The sequence below is a fragment of the Triticum aestivum genome, chromosome 1A (assembly GCF_018294505.1).
Source record: "Triticum aestivum cultivar Chinese Spring chromosome 1A, IWGSC CS RefSeq v2.1, whole genome shotgun sequence".
Taxonomy (NCBI): Eukaryota; Viridiplantae; Streptophyta; class Magnoliopsida; order Poales; family Poaceae; genus Triticum; species Triticum aestivum.
The window spans coordinates 488,268,368-488,287,372 of record NC_057794.1 but is presented as its reverse complement, the minus strand read 5'-3'; the positions used below and the strand labels follow the sequence as shown (position 1 = coordinate 488,287,372).

Below are 19,005 nucleotides of genomic sequence, written 5' to 3'. Positions count from 1 at the left end.
ATATATACCCCTCCACCTCCTCTTCACTCATGGAGAGAGCCATCAGAACACATCTACACTTCCAACTCATATGTTCTGAGAGAGAACCACCTACTCATGTGTTGAGGCCAAGATATTCCATTCCTACCACATGAATCTTGATCTCTAGCCTTCCCCAAGTTGCTTTCCACTCAAATCTTCTTTCCACCAAATCCAAATCCTGTGAGAGAGAGTTGAGTGTTGGGGAGACTATCATTTGAAGCACAAGAGCAAGGAGTTCATCATCAACACACCATTTGTTACTTCTTGGAGAGTGGTGTCTCCTAGATTGGCTAGGTGTCACTTGGGAGCCTCCGACAAGATTGTGGAGTTGAACCAAGGAGTTTGTAAGGGCAAGGAGATCGCCTACTTCGTGAAGATCTACCGCTAGTGAGGCAAGTCCTTCGTGGGCGATGGCCATGGTGGGATAGACAAGGTTGCTTCTTCGTGGACCCTTCGTGGGTGGAGCCCTCCGTGGACTCGCGCAACCGTTACCCTTCGTGGGTTGAAGTCTCCATCAACGTGGATGTAGGATAGCACCACCTATCCGAACCACGGGAAAAACATCCGTGTCTCCAATTGCGTTTGAATTCTCCAAACCCTTCCCTTTACATTCTTGCAAGTTGCATGCTTTACTTTCCGCTGCCTATATACTCTTTGCATGCTTGCTTGATATGTATTATGAATGTTGAAATTGTGCCTAAACTCCACTTAAACCAAAAAAGCTTAAAAACTGCAACTTTAGCATTAAGTGTCTAATCACCCCCCTCTAGACACATCTACTTCAAGGTCCTACAGCATGTCAGTCGGTGGAACCTGTCTCACGTAAGAGTACGTGCAAGGTCGGTCCGAGCCGCTTCATCCCACGATGCCGCCGAATGAAGATAAGACTAGTAACGGCAAGTAAATTGACAAAATCGACGCCCGCAACAACTTGTGTTCTACTTGTGCATAAAACCTACACATAGACCTAGCTCATGATGCCACTGTTGGGGATCGTAGCAGAAATTTAAAATTTTCTACGCATCACCAAGATCAATCTATGGAGTAATCTAGCAACGAGGGGAAGGGGAGTGCATCTACATACCATTGTAGATCGCTAAGCGGAAGCATTGCAACAAACGTGGATGAGGTAGTCATACTCGTGGCAATTCAGATCGCGGTCGATTCCGATCTAAGCGCCGAACAACAATGCCTCCGCATTTAACACACGTGCAGCCCGGTGACGTCTCCCATGCCTTGATCCAGCAAGGAGAGAGGGAGAGGTTGGGGAAGACTCCGTCTAGCAGCAGCACGACGGCGTGGTGGTGGTGGAGGAGCGAGGGACTCTAACAGGGCTTCGCCAAGCACTACGAGAGACGAGGAGGGAGAGAGGTAGGGCTGCGCCAAGAGGGAGATGATCTCCTATGTCTGGCAGCCCCAAAAACCCCCAATATATATAGGGGAAGGGGAGGGGTTGTGCCCCCATCGGGTTCCATCCCTAGGGGTGGCAGCAGCCCCCAAAACCCATCTAGGGTGCGGCCAAGGGGGGAAAGAGAGGGGGCGCCCTAGGGTGGGCCTTAAGGCCCATCTGGACCTAGGGTTTGCCCCCTTCCCAGTCTCCATGCGCCTTGGGCCTTGGTGGGGGGGCGCACCAGCCTACCTGGGGCTGGTCCCCTCCCACACTTGGCCCAAGCAGCCTTCTGGGGCTGGTGGCCCCACCTGGTGGACCCCCGGGACCCTCCCGGTGGTCCCGGTACGTTACCGATAGAACCCAAAACTTTTCCAGTGACCAAAACGGGACTTCCCATATATAAATCTTTACCTACGGACCATTCCGAAACTCCTCTTGACGTCCAGGATCTCATCCGAGACTCCGAACAGCACTCGGTAACCGTGTACATACTTTCCCTATAACCCTAGCGTCATCGAACCTTAAGTGTTAGACCCTACGGCCTCGGAGTCATGCAGACATGGCCGAGACAACTCTTCGGTCAATAACCAACAGCGGGATCTGGATACCCATGTTGGCTCCCACATGCTCCACGATGATCTCATCGGATGAACCACGATGTCAAGGATTCAATCAATCCCGTATACAATTCCCTTTGTCTATCGGTATGATACTTGCCCGAGATTCAATCGTCGGTATCCCGATACCTCGTTCAATCTCGTTACCGGCAAGTATATTTACTCGTTCCGTAACACATCATCCCGTGATCAACTCCTTGGTCACATTGTGCACATTATGATGATGTCCTACCGAGTGGGCCCAGAGATACCTTTCCGTTACACGGAGTGACAAATCCTAGTCTCGATTCGTGCCAACCCAACAGACACTTACGGAGATACCCGCAGTGCACCTTTATAGCCACCCAGTTATGTTGTGACGTTTGGTGCACCCAAAGCATTCCTACGTTTTCCGGGAGTTGCATAATCTCATGGTCTAAGGAAATGATACTTGACATTAGAAAAGCTTTAGCATACGAACTACACGATCTTGTGCTAGGCTTAGGATTGGGTCTTGTCCATCACATCATTCTCCTAATGATGTGATCCCGTCATCAACGACATCCAATGTCCATGGTCAGGAAACCATAACCATCTATTGATCAATGAGCTAGTCAACTAGAGGCTTACTAGGGGCATGGTGTTGTCTATGTATCCACACATGTATCTGAGTTTCCTATCAATACAATTCTAGCATGGATAATAAACGATTATCATGAACAAGGAAATATAATAATAACTAATTTATTATTGCCTCTAGGGCATATTTCCAACACTAGGTTGGAGTGTGAGAAGAGGTGGGGGAAGGTGGTAGCTAGGGGTTTTGGGTTCAACGAGGTATAAAGCCAGAATATGTATGTGATCTACTGTTTGTTAACACAAAGAAGATTGTCTGAAGGGTGGGGATTTGCTGGGCTATTGTGCGGCACAAAAATGAGGTTTGAGGAGCCGAGGAGACTAGAGCATTCGTGTGTTGGAGGTCTAGCCATTCTAGCCAAGGTGAATGTGCAGAGGAGAGGGCTTTGGCAGCAAATTTCATGAGTAGGCAATTATTTTGCACATGTAGGTTTTTTAGCCCTAAACCACCGAATTTTTTGGTAAGCAGACATTTTTCCACGCGACCATGCATTGAGCTCCCAAGCAAGCATCGTCCCCTGCCCAGAAAAAGGCCCTTCTCAGAGAGTCGATGATTTTAAAGGTTTTATTTGGAATGCAGAACACTGACATGAAGTAGGTAAGAAGAGAGTCTAAAACCGCGGAGATGAGAATGAGACGATCTCCTTTGTCAAGCAGTTTGGCACGCCAGCCCGTTAATAATTTGCGAGATCGTTCTACCAATGGAGCGAAGGCGTTGGTGGGAGGTTTGGTTGGGGCAAGGGGTAGGCCAACGTACGTTTGAGGGAAGGGGGCGCGGGAGCAACCCATGACGAGAGCAGTGGTAGTAGCCAAGGTATCATCTGTGTGTAGAGTGGCTAGAGTGGTTTTAGAGAAGTTGATGGTGAGGTCCGTAGCTTGCGCGAAATTATTTAGGATTAATTTGAGGGCTGCGGCGGCGACAGGAGAGGCGGCTGCGATGATAAGCGTGCCGTCAGCGTATTGGAGAACGGTGAGAGGCAGATGGGAGAAGATGGGATGGTGGAGAGCAGGCTCAGTGTTTTGGCAGATGAGCTGTTGGAGCAGATCGGCGACGATGAGAAAAAGGTAGTGGGAGGCCGGGTCACCTTGCCGCGGGCCATTCTTGTATTGTATTCAGTGGCCTGGGATACCATTTAGGAGAATGGCAGCTTTGGCCGTGTGGAGAATGTTTTGGATACATTTACAAAAGGTTTGAGAGAAACCACGAACAACCAGAATTCTGTCGAGAGCAGGCCAAACTACGGAGTCGAAGGCTTTCCTGAAGTCAAGCTTAAAAACCATAGTTGGTCGTTTGCGAGTGTGGCAAGAGCTAATGAGGTCGGCTGCATAAACATAGTTTTCGGCAATATTTCTGCCGGAGATGAACCATGTCTGATTACCATGAATTAACATAGGAATGAGCGGTTTGAGACGAGACGTGAGGACTTTAGCAATAGCTTTGACTGGGCAGTTCTGCAGAGAGATTGGTCTGAAGGCATTGGGTGAGGTTGGCGTGTCTTTCTTGGATAGGAGGAAGATATGAGCACGGTTTAGACGTTCTATATCTGCCACACCTAGATGAAATTAAGAAAAAAAAAGTAGAACTACATGTTTAATTATGGGCCAGAACGATCTATAGAAGGAGGGCATGAAGCCATCTGGCCCAACACTTCCGTTCGATGTGCACTCGTTGTTGTCAACTGCTGAAATGTTTTTTAGGAACACCCAGAAACCACTTAAATTACAGAGGCTACGTTATTACAATCCTCTGCCAGGATGCTACTAAGGGTATCTGGACATTTTCCAAAGAGGCTGAAGTTTCCTTGTCTTCTCGCCATAGCAGCTAGCTCGTGTGCTAGTTTGCTGTTGGATCTTTTCGTTGCACTGAATGTTACCCCACTGAACTTCTTCTCCAATTCCCAAACATCTGTGATTAAGGCATATTGTGTGGATTGGTTACTTGCTCTATGATTAAGAAGGCTGATAATTGTTGCACAGTCCGACTCCATGCACACACGCCCATAAAAGTATTTGTTTAGTACTGTCAATCCATGCAGTACCGCAGCCAGTTTAGCTTCTTCTGGGCCATTGCAAGTTCCCATTCGTTGCCTGCAGCTGAGCGCAACCACGCCTAGGTGGTCTTTGACGATGATTCCCGCTGCAGCTTCCCCTGAGTTCGGCATGAACGGCGCATCTTAATTCATTTTCCATGTGCCCATCGTTGGCGGCTCCCACTTGCTCCCATCCTTTATATTGGGGCATGCTGCTCGCCCCACAGATTTGCTTGTATGATTCCCTTCGATGGTACAGTGCACCTTTTTACTGGCGGGACATAACCCAGTGTGCATCCCTTTTCGAATTTCCTCCCGCCGCTGGACATCGTCCACTTTGCCCTGTCGGCCGAATAGTGGGTGGGCATTCTCGCTGGCGTTGTCTTTCGGTCCTTCTTTGCTGATTTCTTCCAAATATCTCATCAGAAATTGGACTGACCGACCAATTGTAGCCCTGCCATCAACATGGACACAATTATCTCGCAGCCACCATGCTCTCCATAGTATAAGGCGGATCCTTTTCCTCTCCTCCATGTCTCCCTTCCCCAGCAGGTTTTGTAGCCAATCCTTTCCTGAAAAACGAAAACAGTTTTCTGCAGGTAGGTTCCAGTGCTCCCTCATCTCTTCTCTTAGTGCTCTTGCTTTTGTGCAATTTAATGTCGCATGGAACTCATCCTCCTTCTCTCTGCCACAAATGCTGCATATATTATCCACCTACAGTGTTCTCTTCCATTTATTTACCTTCGTAGGGAGTGTTTCTGTCGCAACTCGCCATGCAAAGATCCTAACCTTTCCAGGGACCTTTGTCTTCCATATTAGATCCCATATACTTCTGTTATCCGCATCATTAGCTAAGCATGACACATTTAGGTCGCCGTGGTATTTAAGGTTTGCACCAATCTTATACGCACTACACACAGAGAAGATGCCTGACCTTCTCCATGCCATGCTATACAGTCCTTCACGTTACTTGTCGGGATCCTTATTTTGCAGATTTCTTCTGCATCATACTCATGGAACATTTGGTACACAAGGTCCACATCCCATTCTTTCCTCCCTGGCATCATCAACTGATTCACCCATCTCAATCTTGACCTCCTCTTAAATTCTGTTATCTTTAAACCGCTCTTTCTCGGTACCCATTGGTCTCTTTGGATTTTTATTTTCTCTCCATTGCCTACTCTCCAAATAAGACCCTTTTTCAGTAGCTCCAGACCATGCTCAATGCCCCTCCATGCTTGAGACGTGTCCGATGCAAATACCTTATCCATGAGTTCACCTCTCGGGTAGTATTTGGATTTTAGAACTCTTGCACAAAGGCTATCGGGGTTTTGTAGTAGGCGCCAACCTTGTCTTGCTAGTAAGGCTTGATTGAAAATTTGCATGTCCCGGAAGCCAATTCCCCCTGCTCTCTTTGGTTTGACCATTTGGTCCCATGCCATCCAGTGCACCTTTCTCTTCTCTCCATCCTCGCCCCACCAAAACTCTCTGATCAGTCGTTCGTACTTGTCGCAGAAGCCCGCAGAAAATTTGAACACCCCCATAGCGAAAGTGGGTAAGGATTGTGCAATTGCCTTGACGTTTACCTCCTTGGCTGCAAAGGACATATGCTTCCCTGCCCAGTCATTGCATCTCTTACGGAATCTATCCATGATAGGCTGAAAATGATCGTCCTTCATTCTTCCATCCGGGGTTGGGAGTCCCAGATATTTACTCTCGAAGGTGGACGTCTCACACGCAAGAATGTTTTTGATTTCTTCCTGTACGTCCATCGGACAGTGTTCACTGAATAAAATCGAGCATTTGCTACTGCTCAATAGCTGCCCTGTACACTTCTGGAACAGAGTAAGGGCTCTTTTCACTGCTCTGGCTTGGTCACTAGATGCTTTAAAGAAAACCAGACTATCATCCGCGAACAACAGGTTTGAGATACCTGGGCTGTTGCGAGCCACTTTTACGGGCGAAATATTCCCTCCACAAACCTCTCTGTTAAAGATAGAGGCAAGGCCATCAGCAACAAAAAGGAACAAATACGGGCTCAGTGGGTCACCTTGTCGGAGTCCCCTTGATGGCCAAAATGCTTCCAGCACTTCCCCGTTCAACTTCACTGAAAACCGGACAGATTTCACACATTTCATAATCCAGCTTATCCACAAGGCACTGAATCCCATTTTCTCCATAGCACCTTCAAGGAAGTCCCAGTCCACTCTATCATACGCCTTGGCAAGGTCTAACTTATATGCACAGTATGTATTGTGGGGGTTTTTGCTATGCTGAATCTTATGAAAACATTCAAATGCAATGATCGCATTATCCGTAATCAACCTTCCTGGAACAAACGCGCTCTGCGTTTCTGAGATTAACTCGTTCAGAAAAGGCCTCATTCGATTAACCAAGCACTTCGAGATAACTTTATAAATTACATTACATAGACTGATCGGCCGGAAATCTCTTAAGTTCTGTGGATCCTTTCCTTTAGGGATGAGCACAATGGCTGTGTCGTTGATTCCCTCTGGCATAATGCCATCCGCAAAAAACCTCTGCACTGCGGCTATCACATCTTTCTTTAGAGTGTCCCAGTTTCGTTGGAAGAACCGTGCGGGGAAGCCGTCGGGACCAGGCGCTTTGAGTGGGCCAATCTGAAAAAGGGCGTCACTAATTTCTTTTTCCGTGAACTCCTTCGTTAGGTTCCTGTTCATATCCTCGCCTACTGTGCGTGGCAACATATCAATCAGTTCAAAAGGCGCAACCCCCTCTTCCTTCGTGTACAAGTCCTTGAAGAAATCTGTAGCCAGTCTGTTTAGAGCCTCTTTTTCCTCTACCCATACACCATCATTATTTTTCAGTTTTTTATAGCATTCTTCTTCTGTCTCCAAGTTGCTTTCTTATGAAAAAACTTTGTATTTTGATCCCCTTCTTTGATCCATGTCGCCCGAGAGCGTTGCCTCCACATAATTTCCTCCCTCAGTAGTAGTTCATCCAGTTCAGCCCCTGTTTGCTTGATCAACTCCTCATTCTCTCCTTGCCTCGATTTCTCGGTGAGCTCCTTTAGCTTCTGTCGTTTCTTTTTAATGTTCCATGTGACAGACCCAAAGTCCTTTCTAGACCAGGTCATCAACGACTTCTGAACCTCTCCCAGTTTTTGTGCCACCCCTGCAAGTGTGCTTGCAGTGCCTTCCTTACTCCACGCCTTCTTTACAGTTGGCTCCAACGTGTTTACTCTTTCCCACATCATCTCGTATCTGAAATTTTTCTTTCTGTTCGACATATGGACCTTATCCAGAGTGAGAAGCAAGGGGAAGTGGTCTGATCTCGAGGTCACAATATGTTGTATCTGACCATGCGGGAACATATCCATCCATTGTACTGATGCCACTCCCCTGTCTAGTCGAGCCTTCACATTTGCCTTCCCCTTTTGTTTGTTATCAAAGGTCCATGCCGGCCCTCTGTATCCCAGATCATATAGGTCACACCACCCCAACACTTCCCTGAAGTTGCTCATGTGCCGTTCAGATCGCTTCGTGGCAGAGAAGTGTTCTCCTTGCCACATAGTTTCATTGAAGTCACCAATCATCATCCAAGGTTCTGCTGATCGAGGCTTTATTCTCCGGATTAGGTTCCACATATGATGTCTCTCGTGGGCACGCGGCTCACCATACACAAAAGTACCTCTCCAGAGTGGGCTGTTGGGGGATTCCCGGATATGAACATCAATGTAACGCGAACCATAAGAGAGCAGATTTATTTCAACGCTATCGTCCCAAAAGAGGGCGATGCCGGCACCCTTGCCAACCCCATCATGGGTAATACAATTCTTGAGTCCTATTCTATCTCTTATTCATTTAACGCTCTCTTCACACTGTCGTGTCTCTGAGATGAACACAATAGAGGGGCGATGGGTATGCACTAGGCACACCAATTCCCGAACCGTACCAGGGTGGCCCAAGCCCCGGCAGTTCCAGCTTAGGATCGTCATTCCTCCTGACGGGCGCTCTCTGTCGCGCCCGCCAGTTCCCCGGTAGCCCCTTCACCGGTTGCTTCCTTTCCACCTAACACCCCTGCCTCTCCCTCATCCTTTCCCTCTACATCACGTCTCTGTTTTTTACAGATGTCCCCTATTACAACAGACTCACTAGGATTGACCAAAACTGGTGCAGCCATGTCGCATGTAGCTCTCTTGCCAAGCACTGAGTCCATATCCCCCGGTCCTTTCCTTCCCTTGAACTGACTAATGTACCTCTTTGCTTTGACCTTTAACCCTGTATCCTATGTCTTCTCAGTATCGCTGATCTGGACCGTCTTCTCTTTGTCTTGGACAGACGAGCCATCCACCTTGCCTGCTTCATATGAAACCTGCACCTTCTCTGTTTTCGCCCCCGTGTCTCCTGGAATGACAGCAGCAGCAGCGACAAGTGAGGCCTTGACCGTGTCCGGTCCAAAACCTGGCGGATAGGGAGGGGTCATTGCGCCCGCAATGGTGTGAGCGAGCGGGGTTTTGTCGATGTCGCCCCCTGCCCCGGTGACCGGCGTTGTAGATGGTACAGTGTTCGCGCCAGCCCAGGCCATGGTTGGAGTAGAGACCGTGGTCAGCGCGGGTTGTGCCGGGGCCGTCGCGGTGTTCTCGCCGATGCTTGTTTTACTTGCATCGTCCTGTCCATGGACTTCACTCACTCTGAGCGCGCTCACCGCCGCGATCGCCGCTTGTATAGCCGGGTCAAGAAGTACATCATCAGAAATATCCCTGTACCTTACCATCTCCTGTGAGCGAGCGTGCACCACCCTCTTGTCCCTGCCAAGTTTCTCCCAGGCCAACTTGGTCGGTGCTGTCCATGCCTCCCCATCCAGCTCGGACCCAAAGTGCAGGAACCGTCTGGCACTGCACGCATCCGGCACCACGAATCCTCCCTTGTTCTTGCTTGATTTGTAGGGCGATGCTCTCATCGCACCTGTGAACCGCATTGTTTGATCATCTATCGGCAGCCTGCAGTCCCTCTTCCCATGTCCTATATCCCCACAGTACATACAAAATCGGGGGGCTCTCTCATACTTGACCTCTAGGTCCCACTGTTCCTCCACCCCTAATTCTCTAGGACTGATCTCACGCAGGAGATGAGTGTTTGCATCATGTTCTACCCGTACACGGAGAAATTCAGTGACAATGTTCCCAAACTTATCAGCATCTACCCTCAGAACTTTCCCCAAAAGGCCCCCCAGCGCCCATCCGATCTCCTCCGAGAGCATGAGAGGTAGTACATCATAGATGCGTGCCCAGATTGGCATGACGTTCACCGGCACGTCCGACGCCTTGCCCTGACCATCAAAGGGAACAATGAGGAATGCATCCTTACGGTGTGTCCAAGGGCTGTTCTCCAGGACATGCCGATGATCACCCTCACGCTCGAATTCGAGCATGAAGCGATTGTTGCGGAGAGGCGTGTAGCTGAGCCGTCCGCGCAACCCCCACTTTCTCTTCAGTTCACCAAACAGGCCTGCCGTGCTGAAGGGGAGCATGGAGAAGAAGTACCCCACAGCGAGCCAGCGGGTACTCATGGCAGCCCTTGCCCTTGTCAGGTCGAGTTCGATCGTTGGTGTGCCCCTTCGTGCCGCCGGCGCCGCTGCCGGGCCAGGGGGAGGAGCCGGCAGAGCACTGCCCCCCTGCCCGCCATGCGAGGAGGAGCCTCGCTCCATTCTCCTGCCCCCGCGCTCGCCGCCGTTCGAAGAGACGACCTCAAGCCTGCTCTCGGTGGCCTGCTGCTTCATCTTGCGATCGTTGGTGTTCTCCATCCCGTGCTCAAGAGTAGGTGTATGGTGTTCTTGCGGTTGTGATGTGGAGTCTCCCAGTATTGTGCAGGTCTTTATATACACGCAACCATGATTCATACCAGGAATAAGATCCCTTTTGGTTGATTCCGTCCTTACACACATGTATGGAGGATCCCCGGTTTGGGTGAATTTGATGTGTTTCTGAAACAACAGGCGTATGGTCCCTCCCAAATCATCCACCTGGCTCCCTCTAATTCTTTCCTCAGGCACAAGATCCTCTTCCATTTTTTCACACCCCCCTGATCCGTCAGAATCACCATCTGTCCATCTGCACATTCCTGGGTCGGGGTAGGAAGCGAAGCCTCACAAATCCTTTCTTTCTCTGAATCAACATCTGGACCACTCTCAATCTTCTCCTTTATTCCCAATCCTTTCCCTGCAACCGGGGATTTGCTGATCAGATCTTGATCCCTTTGGCTCCAATCCAATCCACCCTTGGCTGCCTCTAAACTTGATCTGTTTCCTTCCATGGACCTGTGGAATCGGTCCATCCCTTCGCGTACACGCCCCAATATCTCCTTCGATCGTGGCTCACAAAATCTCTCCGAACCCCCCGAGGATGACACTCCTGCCCTCGTTCGAATAACCAGCGAGCGGATCGCTACTCCCATCCTCTTCCGGATCTCCTGGAGCCCCAGCGGGTCCTCCTCGAGATCGCGGTGCCGTGGGGATATAGGCACTCTCTCTCTCTCTCTTGGTTGGAAGGGCGGTGGAAGGCCCCGGCGGTGGCGAAGGCGCACCGGCGGCCAGTCGCCCGGGGATCGCCTCCCGAGAGGGGGAGCGTGATTTCCGGGAGTCATTTCCGGGATAAGGGGACCCGGCCCTACCGATTTAACTGCTGAAATGTTTGTTTCATCGATGATTCTACTCCAAACCAATTTGTGGATTCACATGTCTCGGGTTTTGATTTTCTTTTTCTGACGGTGCTGTAGGCTTACGCCCACAGTTCATTTTTATAAGTGTTTCAGACAACTGAAAATAAACTACTTTGCATTTTGTCTGAAATGTCTTCAAGGCTTTATAAAAATAAACAAAGAGAATATTATAAATGAGACTGAGATACACCACAGCGGATACAGTCCAGGGTGTAACGAACAAACTGTACACGGTGTAAGAAAGTCAGAATCAGCTCATGCTTAGAAAAATTCAGGCACACGCTGGTCAAGCTAGGTGGTGCGGTACACTGTACAGGCAACGAATCACAATCAGAGGAGATGGTAAAAGATTCCGACAACTCATTCAGCCACGTCCCTCGAGTCTCCTCCTCTCCTCCTTCTCGCCCCTCGCCTCTCGCGTCGCCCCCGCGGGCGACCCAGGGGGAAAACCCTCGCCGCCGCCCCTCGAGTCTCCTTCTCCTCTCCCCCTCCTCGCTGCCGTCCATAGCGCCGCCGGGCGAAGCCTGATCGGCTGGGCGGCGGCGGGGCTTCTCCCCATCCTCTCCGTCTTGGCTGGCGCGGGACAGCGGGATCCAGAGAAACGCCGGGCGAACGTGGGGTTCGGCGGCGCGGCGGGCGGGTCTCCCGTCGGCGTCGTGCGTGGCGCGGCGGTGGCGACCTGCGTGTCGTGAGGTGGTGGCTGCGTTGGCCTGACCGGTTGTCGCGGGTGCCGCCGGATCCAGATCGGATCCATCTGAATCCTTTCTTTGGACTCCGTTGGCCGCCGCGGGGTGGTGATGATCGTCGCTGGCCTTCTCGGATCGTTGGATTCGGCGTCTGAAGATCTACAAAGAGTTCTTCTCGATCCTCCTTTCTGGTGGGTTGAGCCCCATGGCTCTTTCATCTTCGCGGGTTTCGGATCGTGGCTTGCCGGATCCACGGAGGTTTGGTGGCATAGGATGGGGACCGGAGGAAACTTTGGTCAGCGTGTTCGGCCCGGCATCGGCGACGTCACTTGACGCCGTTACCCTTCCTAGAGGCGAAGCCGAGGTCCCCCCTATCCACCCCCGAACCCCTCCCGGACGAAAGTCCAAAATTTAGTCTGGATTGGGTGGCGGCGGCGTCCTGCGCATCGTATCCTTCATGGAGGCGCCGATTGGGAGGAACTGTTGTTCAGGGGAGAGATGTTGTGGATGGTGGGCTCCGAGTAGCTCCAGCAGTGGCGATGGTGTGGAGGTTGCCAGGTGGTGCGGCGTTGTATCTACCGCATCATTGACGACGAGTGGTGGCGGCATGGTGCAGCTGCATATCGACGACGAATGCGGCTGGATGGACGAGCGCAGGGTGGTCGAGCTGTCTGGCGCCATGGTGGCGTCGACGGCAGGCCTGGCAAGGTTTGTGCGTCAGTACCTGCTCTGGAGATGGATCGGTGGAAGAAGGCGGCGGCAACCTCGGTGAGTGCGCCGGACCGGCGTGTGACCCAGTCCTGGTATGTGGCTAGGATGGGGCATCCGGCATTAGATGTTAGGATTTGGTGCGACGTCTGTTTGGTATTAGGTTCGGACATTCGGCACCACTGCATCAAGGGGGTAGGAGTATCGACAGATGTTGCCTAGATGATGGCTTCAAGCTTACTGATGTACTACGTTGTAAGATCTTTTGTGCTTAATAATTAATAAAGTGACCGTATGCATCGTCCAGATGCATAGATCGGGGGTGCATCCTCCTTTTCTAAAATAAAATAAAATAAAATAAAACTCATTCAGCCACGTTAGCGAGCAACCTCGAAGTTCTAAGTAAACGAGCTTACTGATGTGTGGTTTTTATTGGTTTACACACTTGATTTACTTGAGAGTTGAGATCGAATTGATGAGAGATCCTATCCTGCCATTCACCAAACAGATGCTTCTTCTACCTCTACCTGGGTCGATGCCTCGATGGACGGACACTGGGCTCAAAGGTCAACTACTGGCTAGTCTGCACCCTGCAGATCGGCGATCTGGATGTCGCCCTTGTGGAAGGCCGTCCTCTGCCTGACGCTGTTTGCCGCATGGCGGTCGCAGGTGGAATTCAGGACGATGACTTCCCGGCGCCCGCGGCTTGACTGCGCTCAGCGTTGCCCTTGCAGCGGCCAGAGCTACCTCCACCGCCCTTACAGTTCCAGCCATGTAGAGACGCAAGCACGCGCCCCCTTGCTCACCGAGGCGCCTCCGGGTGGCCACTCTGTGTCTGCGGCGGTAGGCGGCCACGCGGGCGGGAAGGCGTCGTGCCTGCCTCTCGCCAGGGAGGCCGGCGTCCGGGCGGCGGCCGGCGGGGGAGGCAACTTCATCGTCTCGCCGCTGTCCATCCACGCGGCGCTCGCGCTGGTGGCCGCCGGCACGCGGGGCGAGACGCGCGAGGAGCTCCTGGGGTTCCTCGGCTCAGCGTCGCTCGACGAGCTGCACGGCGCGGCGGCGACGGAGCTGGCGGGCAGGCTCAACGGCCTGACCCAGACGTCCTTCGCGTGCGGCGTGTGGGTCGACCGCGGGCAGGCGCTGGAGCCAGAGTTCATGGCCACAGCCGCGTCGGGGTACGCTGCCACCGCGGAATCCGTGGATTTCTCCTCGGACCCCGAGCAGGCGAGGCGGCGAGTGAACGCCTTCGTCGCCGGCGCGACGGACGGGCGCATCCGCGACGTCCTCCCGCCCGGCTCGGTCGGCTCGTCCACGCGGGTCGTCCTCGCCAACGCGCTCTACTTCAACGGGACGTGGTCTCAGCCGTTCGACCAGTCGGCGACCTTCACCGCCCCGTTCCACGTCCCAGACGGCACCATCGTGCGCGCGTCGTTCATGACGACGGGCCGGTTCCCGTTCGAGCAGCACGTCGCCGTCTACCCGGGCTTCAGGGCCCTCAAGCTTCCCTACAAGAACGACGGCGACCAAGCGGGGCGGCGAGCCGAGGCAGCATTCTACATGCTTCTCCTCCTCCCGGACGGCGGCGCCGCTCTCGGTCTCGCCGATCTCTACGACAAGGCGGTCGCGACGCCGGGGTTCCTCAAGAGCCACACGCCGGCGGTCCAGGTTCCCGTCGGGCGGTTCATGGTCCCGAAGTTCAAGTTCACGTTCGAGTTCGAGGCGTCGTCGGACATGCAGAAGCTCGGCGTCACCAGGGCTTTCGAAGGCGGCGACTTCTCGGGCATGGTGAGCGGCGGGGATGGGCTCTTCATTGCCGGCGTGTACCATAAGGCCACCATCGAGGTGGACGAGCTGGGCACCGTGGCCGCCGCAGCAACGGCCGTGGTCATCTTTCAGAGTGCAAGGGCGCCACGGCCTCCGGTGGATTTCGTGGCGAACCGGCCCTTCCTATTCGCCATTGTTGAGGAGAAAACCAGCGCTGTGCTGTTCCTTGGCCATGTGATCAATCCCCTCGCTGAATGAGCAATTGACTCTGGGATTTGGACTTTGGGAGTGGGTATAAAGAATTCCGGTGAACCCTGCTCGTGTGTATTTTCGTGAAATGTGGTGTGATATGTCAACATTGTTCTGTACTCCTATGTTTCTTCTGATCATCATGATTAATTTATGTTCCCGCGTCTACAAACTTCTGTTGGACAAGTTTAGGCCTGCAAAACCCCATTGGTGAATAAGCTCTGTATTCTTTATGGTGAATAGGCTATGTTCATGGATGGACACTAAATAATTCCATTTACTTTTACCGACTATCACATCAAATTAACAGAAAACTATACCTGATTGGAAGGTTTTATCAATATCTAGTACACAAGGCGACCTCCCCTCGCGTCGCCTCCCCTCGGGCGGCGTCAAGGGCCCCAGATCCCTAGCCGCCAGTCCCTCCCTGCTGCTCCAACGCCAGCCGCTGTTGCCGCCGGCAAGGGCCGCAGTGGCGGCGGGCCCTGCACTGCAGGTCCATGGCGGGTGGTCGCCGCAGCGGACCCTGTGATGCGGAGGCAGCGTCTCATACGGGAAGGCCGGGGGCGGCAGTCAGGGTGGCGCCCCTGCTGCGCGGCGGCGCTGGGAGCCTTCATGACCGGTGGTGTAGCGATTGCGTGCGCATGAGTGGCTCCGATGGCTGCGGATCTGGCGTCCTTTTCAGATCCGTCTCGGTAGGGCCTTGGCCGGCCGGTGGCGCGAGGAGGACCGGTGAGGGGCGGCTTGAGGCTCTCTACCGGCATGCCGACGGCGGCCCTCGTCTCCACGACGAGGCTCCGTTCGGTTCCAGCCAGCTGCTAAGTTGGGAAAAGTCTAAAATAAACCTTGAACTTGTAGACAAAAGCTAAATCAAACCCTGAATTTTGAATCCTTAAAATCAGCACACTGAACTATATGATCCCGGTCTATTTTATACCTTGAGTGCATTCCCAAACAAGGATTGTTTTGAATGTTTGTAGTAGATCTACCAAATTCATTGACCAGGAGAAAAAGAGTTGGTCCAGTTTATAAGGGAAACCGGACCCAAAAACCATACAACCGAGGCCTTTCGGCAAACAACACACACATCCACACGAGCCACGGGTCCCTCTGCCCGGATCCACCTCCAAAATGATGCTCCCAAGAGAGAACGCGACCCTAAATAGCGCCGCCATCGTTCGATCTAAACTAGATCAAGGGTTTCCCCCGGAGCACGTCGGGAAAGGCAAGGTGAGAGCAGCTATATCGATGCCTCCAACGAGGGAGCGACGCCTGAAAGCGCCACCATCGACGACTCCAGCCACAACCGGAGTACGACTTTCGCCGGCAGTCTCACCTGCATAGTCCGAGCCTAGGATCCGGTCAGCCTACAGACCTAACTGTTGGAAATATGCCCTAGAGGCAATAATAAATTGGTTATTATTATATATTTCATTGTTCATGATAATCGTTTATTATTCATGCTAGAATTGTATTGATAGGAAACTCAGATACATGTGTGGATACATAGACAACACCATGTCCCTAGTAAGCCTCTAGTTGACTAGCTCATTGATCAATAGATGGTTACGGTTTCCTGACCATGGACATTGGATGTCGTTGATAACGGGATCACATCATTAGGAGAATGATGTGATGGACAAGACCCAATCCTAAGCCTAGCACAAAGATCGTGTAGTTCGTATGCTAAAGCTTTTCTAATGTCAAGTATTATTTCCTTAGACCATGAGATTGTGCAACTCCCGGATACCGTAGGAGTGCTTTGGGTGTGCCAAACGTCACAACGTAACTGGGTGGCTATAAAGGTTCACTACAGGTATCTCCGAAAGTGTCTGTTGGGTTGACACGAATTGAGACTGGGATTTGTCACTCCGTGTAAACGGAGAGGTATCTCTGGGCCCACTCGGTAGGACATCATCATAATGTGCACAATGTGATCAAGGAGTTGATCACGGGATGATGTGTTACGGAATGAGTAAAGAGACTTGCCGGTAACGAGATTGAACAAGGTATCGGGATACCGAAGATCAAATCTCGGGCAAGTATCGTACTGCTAGACAAAGGGAATTGAATACAGGATTGATTGAATCCTTGACATCGTGGTTCATCCGATGAGATCATCGTGGAACATGTGGGAGCCAACATGGGTATCTAGATCCCGCTATTTGTTATTGGCCGGAGAGTTGTCTCGGTCATGTCTGCATGGTTCCCGAACCCGTAGGGTCTACACACTTAAGGTTCGATGACGCTAGGGTTATAGGGAATAGATATACGTGGTTACCGAATATTGTTCGGAGTCCCGGATAAGATCCCGGATGTCACGAGGAGTTCCGGAATGGTCCGGAGGTAAAGATTTATATATGGGAAGTCCTGTTTTGGTCGCCGGAAAAGTTTCAGGTTTTATCGGTAATGTACCGGGACCACCGGGAGGGTCCCGGTGGTCCACCAAGTGGGGCCACCAGCCCTGGAGGGCTGCATGGGCCAAGTGTGGGAGGGGACCAGCCCCAGGTGGGCTGGTGCGCCCCCCCACAAGGGCCCAAGGCGCCTAGGGTTTGGGGAGGGGGCGCCTCCACCTAGCTTGGGGGGCAAGTTTCCCCTCTCCCCCCCTTGGCCGCCACCCTAGATGGGTTTGGGGCTGCCGCACCCCTTGGGGTGGAAACCCTAAAGGGGGCGCACCCCCTCCCTCTCCCCTATATATACTTGAGGACTTTGGGGCTGCCAACACAGGAGTTTTGACCTCTCCATGGCGCAGCCCTGCCTCTCTCCCTACTCCTCTCCCGCGGTGCTTGGCGAAGCCCTGCTGGAGTGCCACGCTCCTCCACCACCACCACGCCGTCGTGCTACTGCTGGATGGAGTCTTCCCCAACCTCCCCTTCTCCCCTTGCTGGATCAAGGCATAGGAGACGTCACCGGGCTATACGTGTGTTGAACACGGAGGTGCCGTCCGTTCAGCACTAGGATCATCGGTGATTTGGATCACGACGAGTACGACTCCATCAACCCCGTTCACTTGAACGCTTCCGCTTAGCGATCTACAAGGGTATGTAGATGCACTCTCCTTCCCTTCGTTGCTAGATTACTCCATAGATTGATCTTGGTGATGCATAGAAAATTTTGAATTTCTGCTACGTTCCCCAACAGTGGCATCATGAGCTAGGTCTATGCGTAGTTTCTATGCACGAGTAGAACACAAAGCAGTTGTGGGCGTCGATATTGTCAATTTACTTGCCGTTACTAGTCTTATCTTGATTCGGCGGGATCGTGGGATGAAGCAGCCCGGACCGACCTTACACGTACTCTTACGTGAGACTGGTTCCACCGACTGACATGCACTAGTTGCATAAGGTGGCTGGCGGGTGTTTGTCTCTCCCACTTTAGTCGGATCGGATTCGATGAAAAGGGTCCTTATGAAGGGTAAATAGAAATTGGCATATCATGTTGTGGTTTTGGTGTAGGTAAGAAACGTTCTTGCTAGAAACCTATAGCAGCCACGTAAAAACTTGCAACTACAATTAGAGGACGTCTAACTTGTTTTTGCAGCATATGCCTTGTGATGTGATATGGCCAAAAGGATGTGGTGAATGATATATGTGATGTATGAGATTAATCATGATCTTGTAATAGGAATCACGACTTGCATGTCGATGAGTATGACAACCGGCAGGAGCCATAAGAGTTGTCTTTATTTATTTATGACCTGCGTGTTAACATAAATGTCATGTAATTACTTTACTTTATTGCTAAAGCGTTAGCCATAGTAGTAGAAGTAATAGATGACGAGACAACTTCAAGAAGACACAATGATGGAGATCATGATGATGGAGATCATGGTGTCATGCCAGTGACAACGATGATCATGGAGCCCCGAAGATGGAGATCGAGAGGAGCAAAATGATATTCGCCATATCATGTCACTATTTGATTGCATGTGATGTTTATCATGTTTTACATCTTATTTGCTTAGAACGACGGTAGCTTAAATAAGATGATCCCTCACTAAAATTTCAAGAAAGGTGTTCCCCCTAACTGTGCACCATTGCGAAGGTTCGTTGTTTCGAAGCACCACATGATGATCGGGTGTGATAGATTCTAACGTTCGAATACAACGGGTGTAAGCCAGATTTAAACAGCAAAAACACTTAGGTTGACTTGACGAGCCTAGCATGTACAGACATGGCCTCGGAACACAGAAGACCGAAAGGTCGAGCATGAGTCATATAGAAGATA

The 19,005-nt window shown here is 51.6% G+C and overlaps 1 protein-coding gene across 1 annotated transcript; it reads left to right on the top strand.

Moving 5' to 3' along the window:
• Positions 1-13,347: 13,347 nt before the first annotated feature.
• LOC123154313 (putative serpin-Z12) lies at positions 13,348-14,832 on the top strand. Its single transcript, XM_044573099.1, has one exon. It carries the CDS (start codon positions 13,375-13,377, stop codon positions 14,785-14,787), a length of 1,413 nt encoding a protein of 470 aa, XP_044429034.1. The 5' UTR covers positions 13,348-13,374; the 3' UTR covers positions 14,788-14,832.
• The last annotated feature ends 4,173 nt before the right edge of the window (positions 14,833-19,005 follow it).

Coding starts and splice junctions, on each gene's coding strand:
- LOC123154313 (XM_044573099.1), top strand. CDS start 13,375: ATGTCGCCCTTGTGGAAGGCCGTCCTCTGCCTGACGCTGTTTGCCGCA.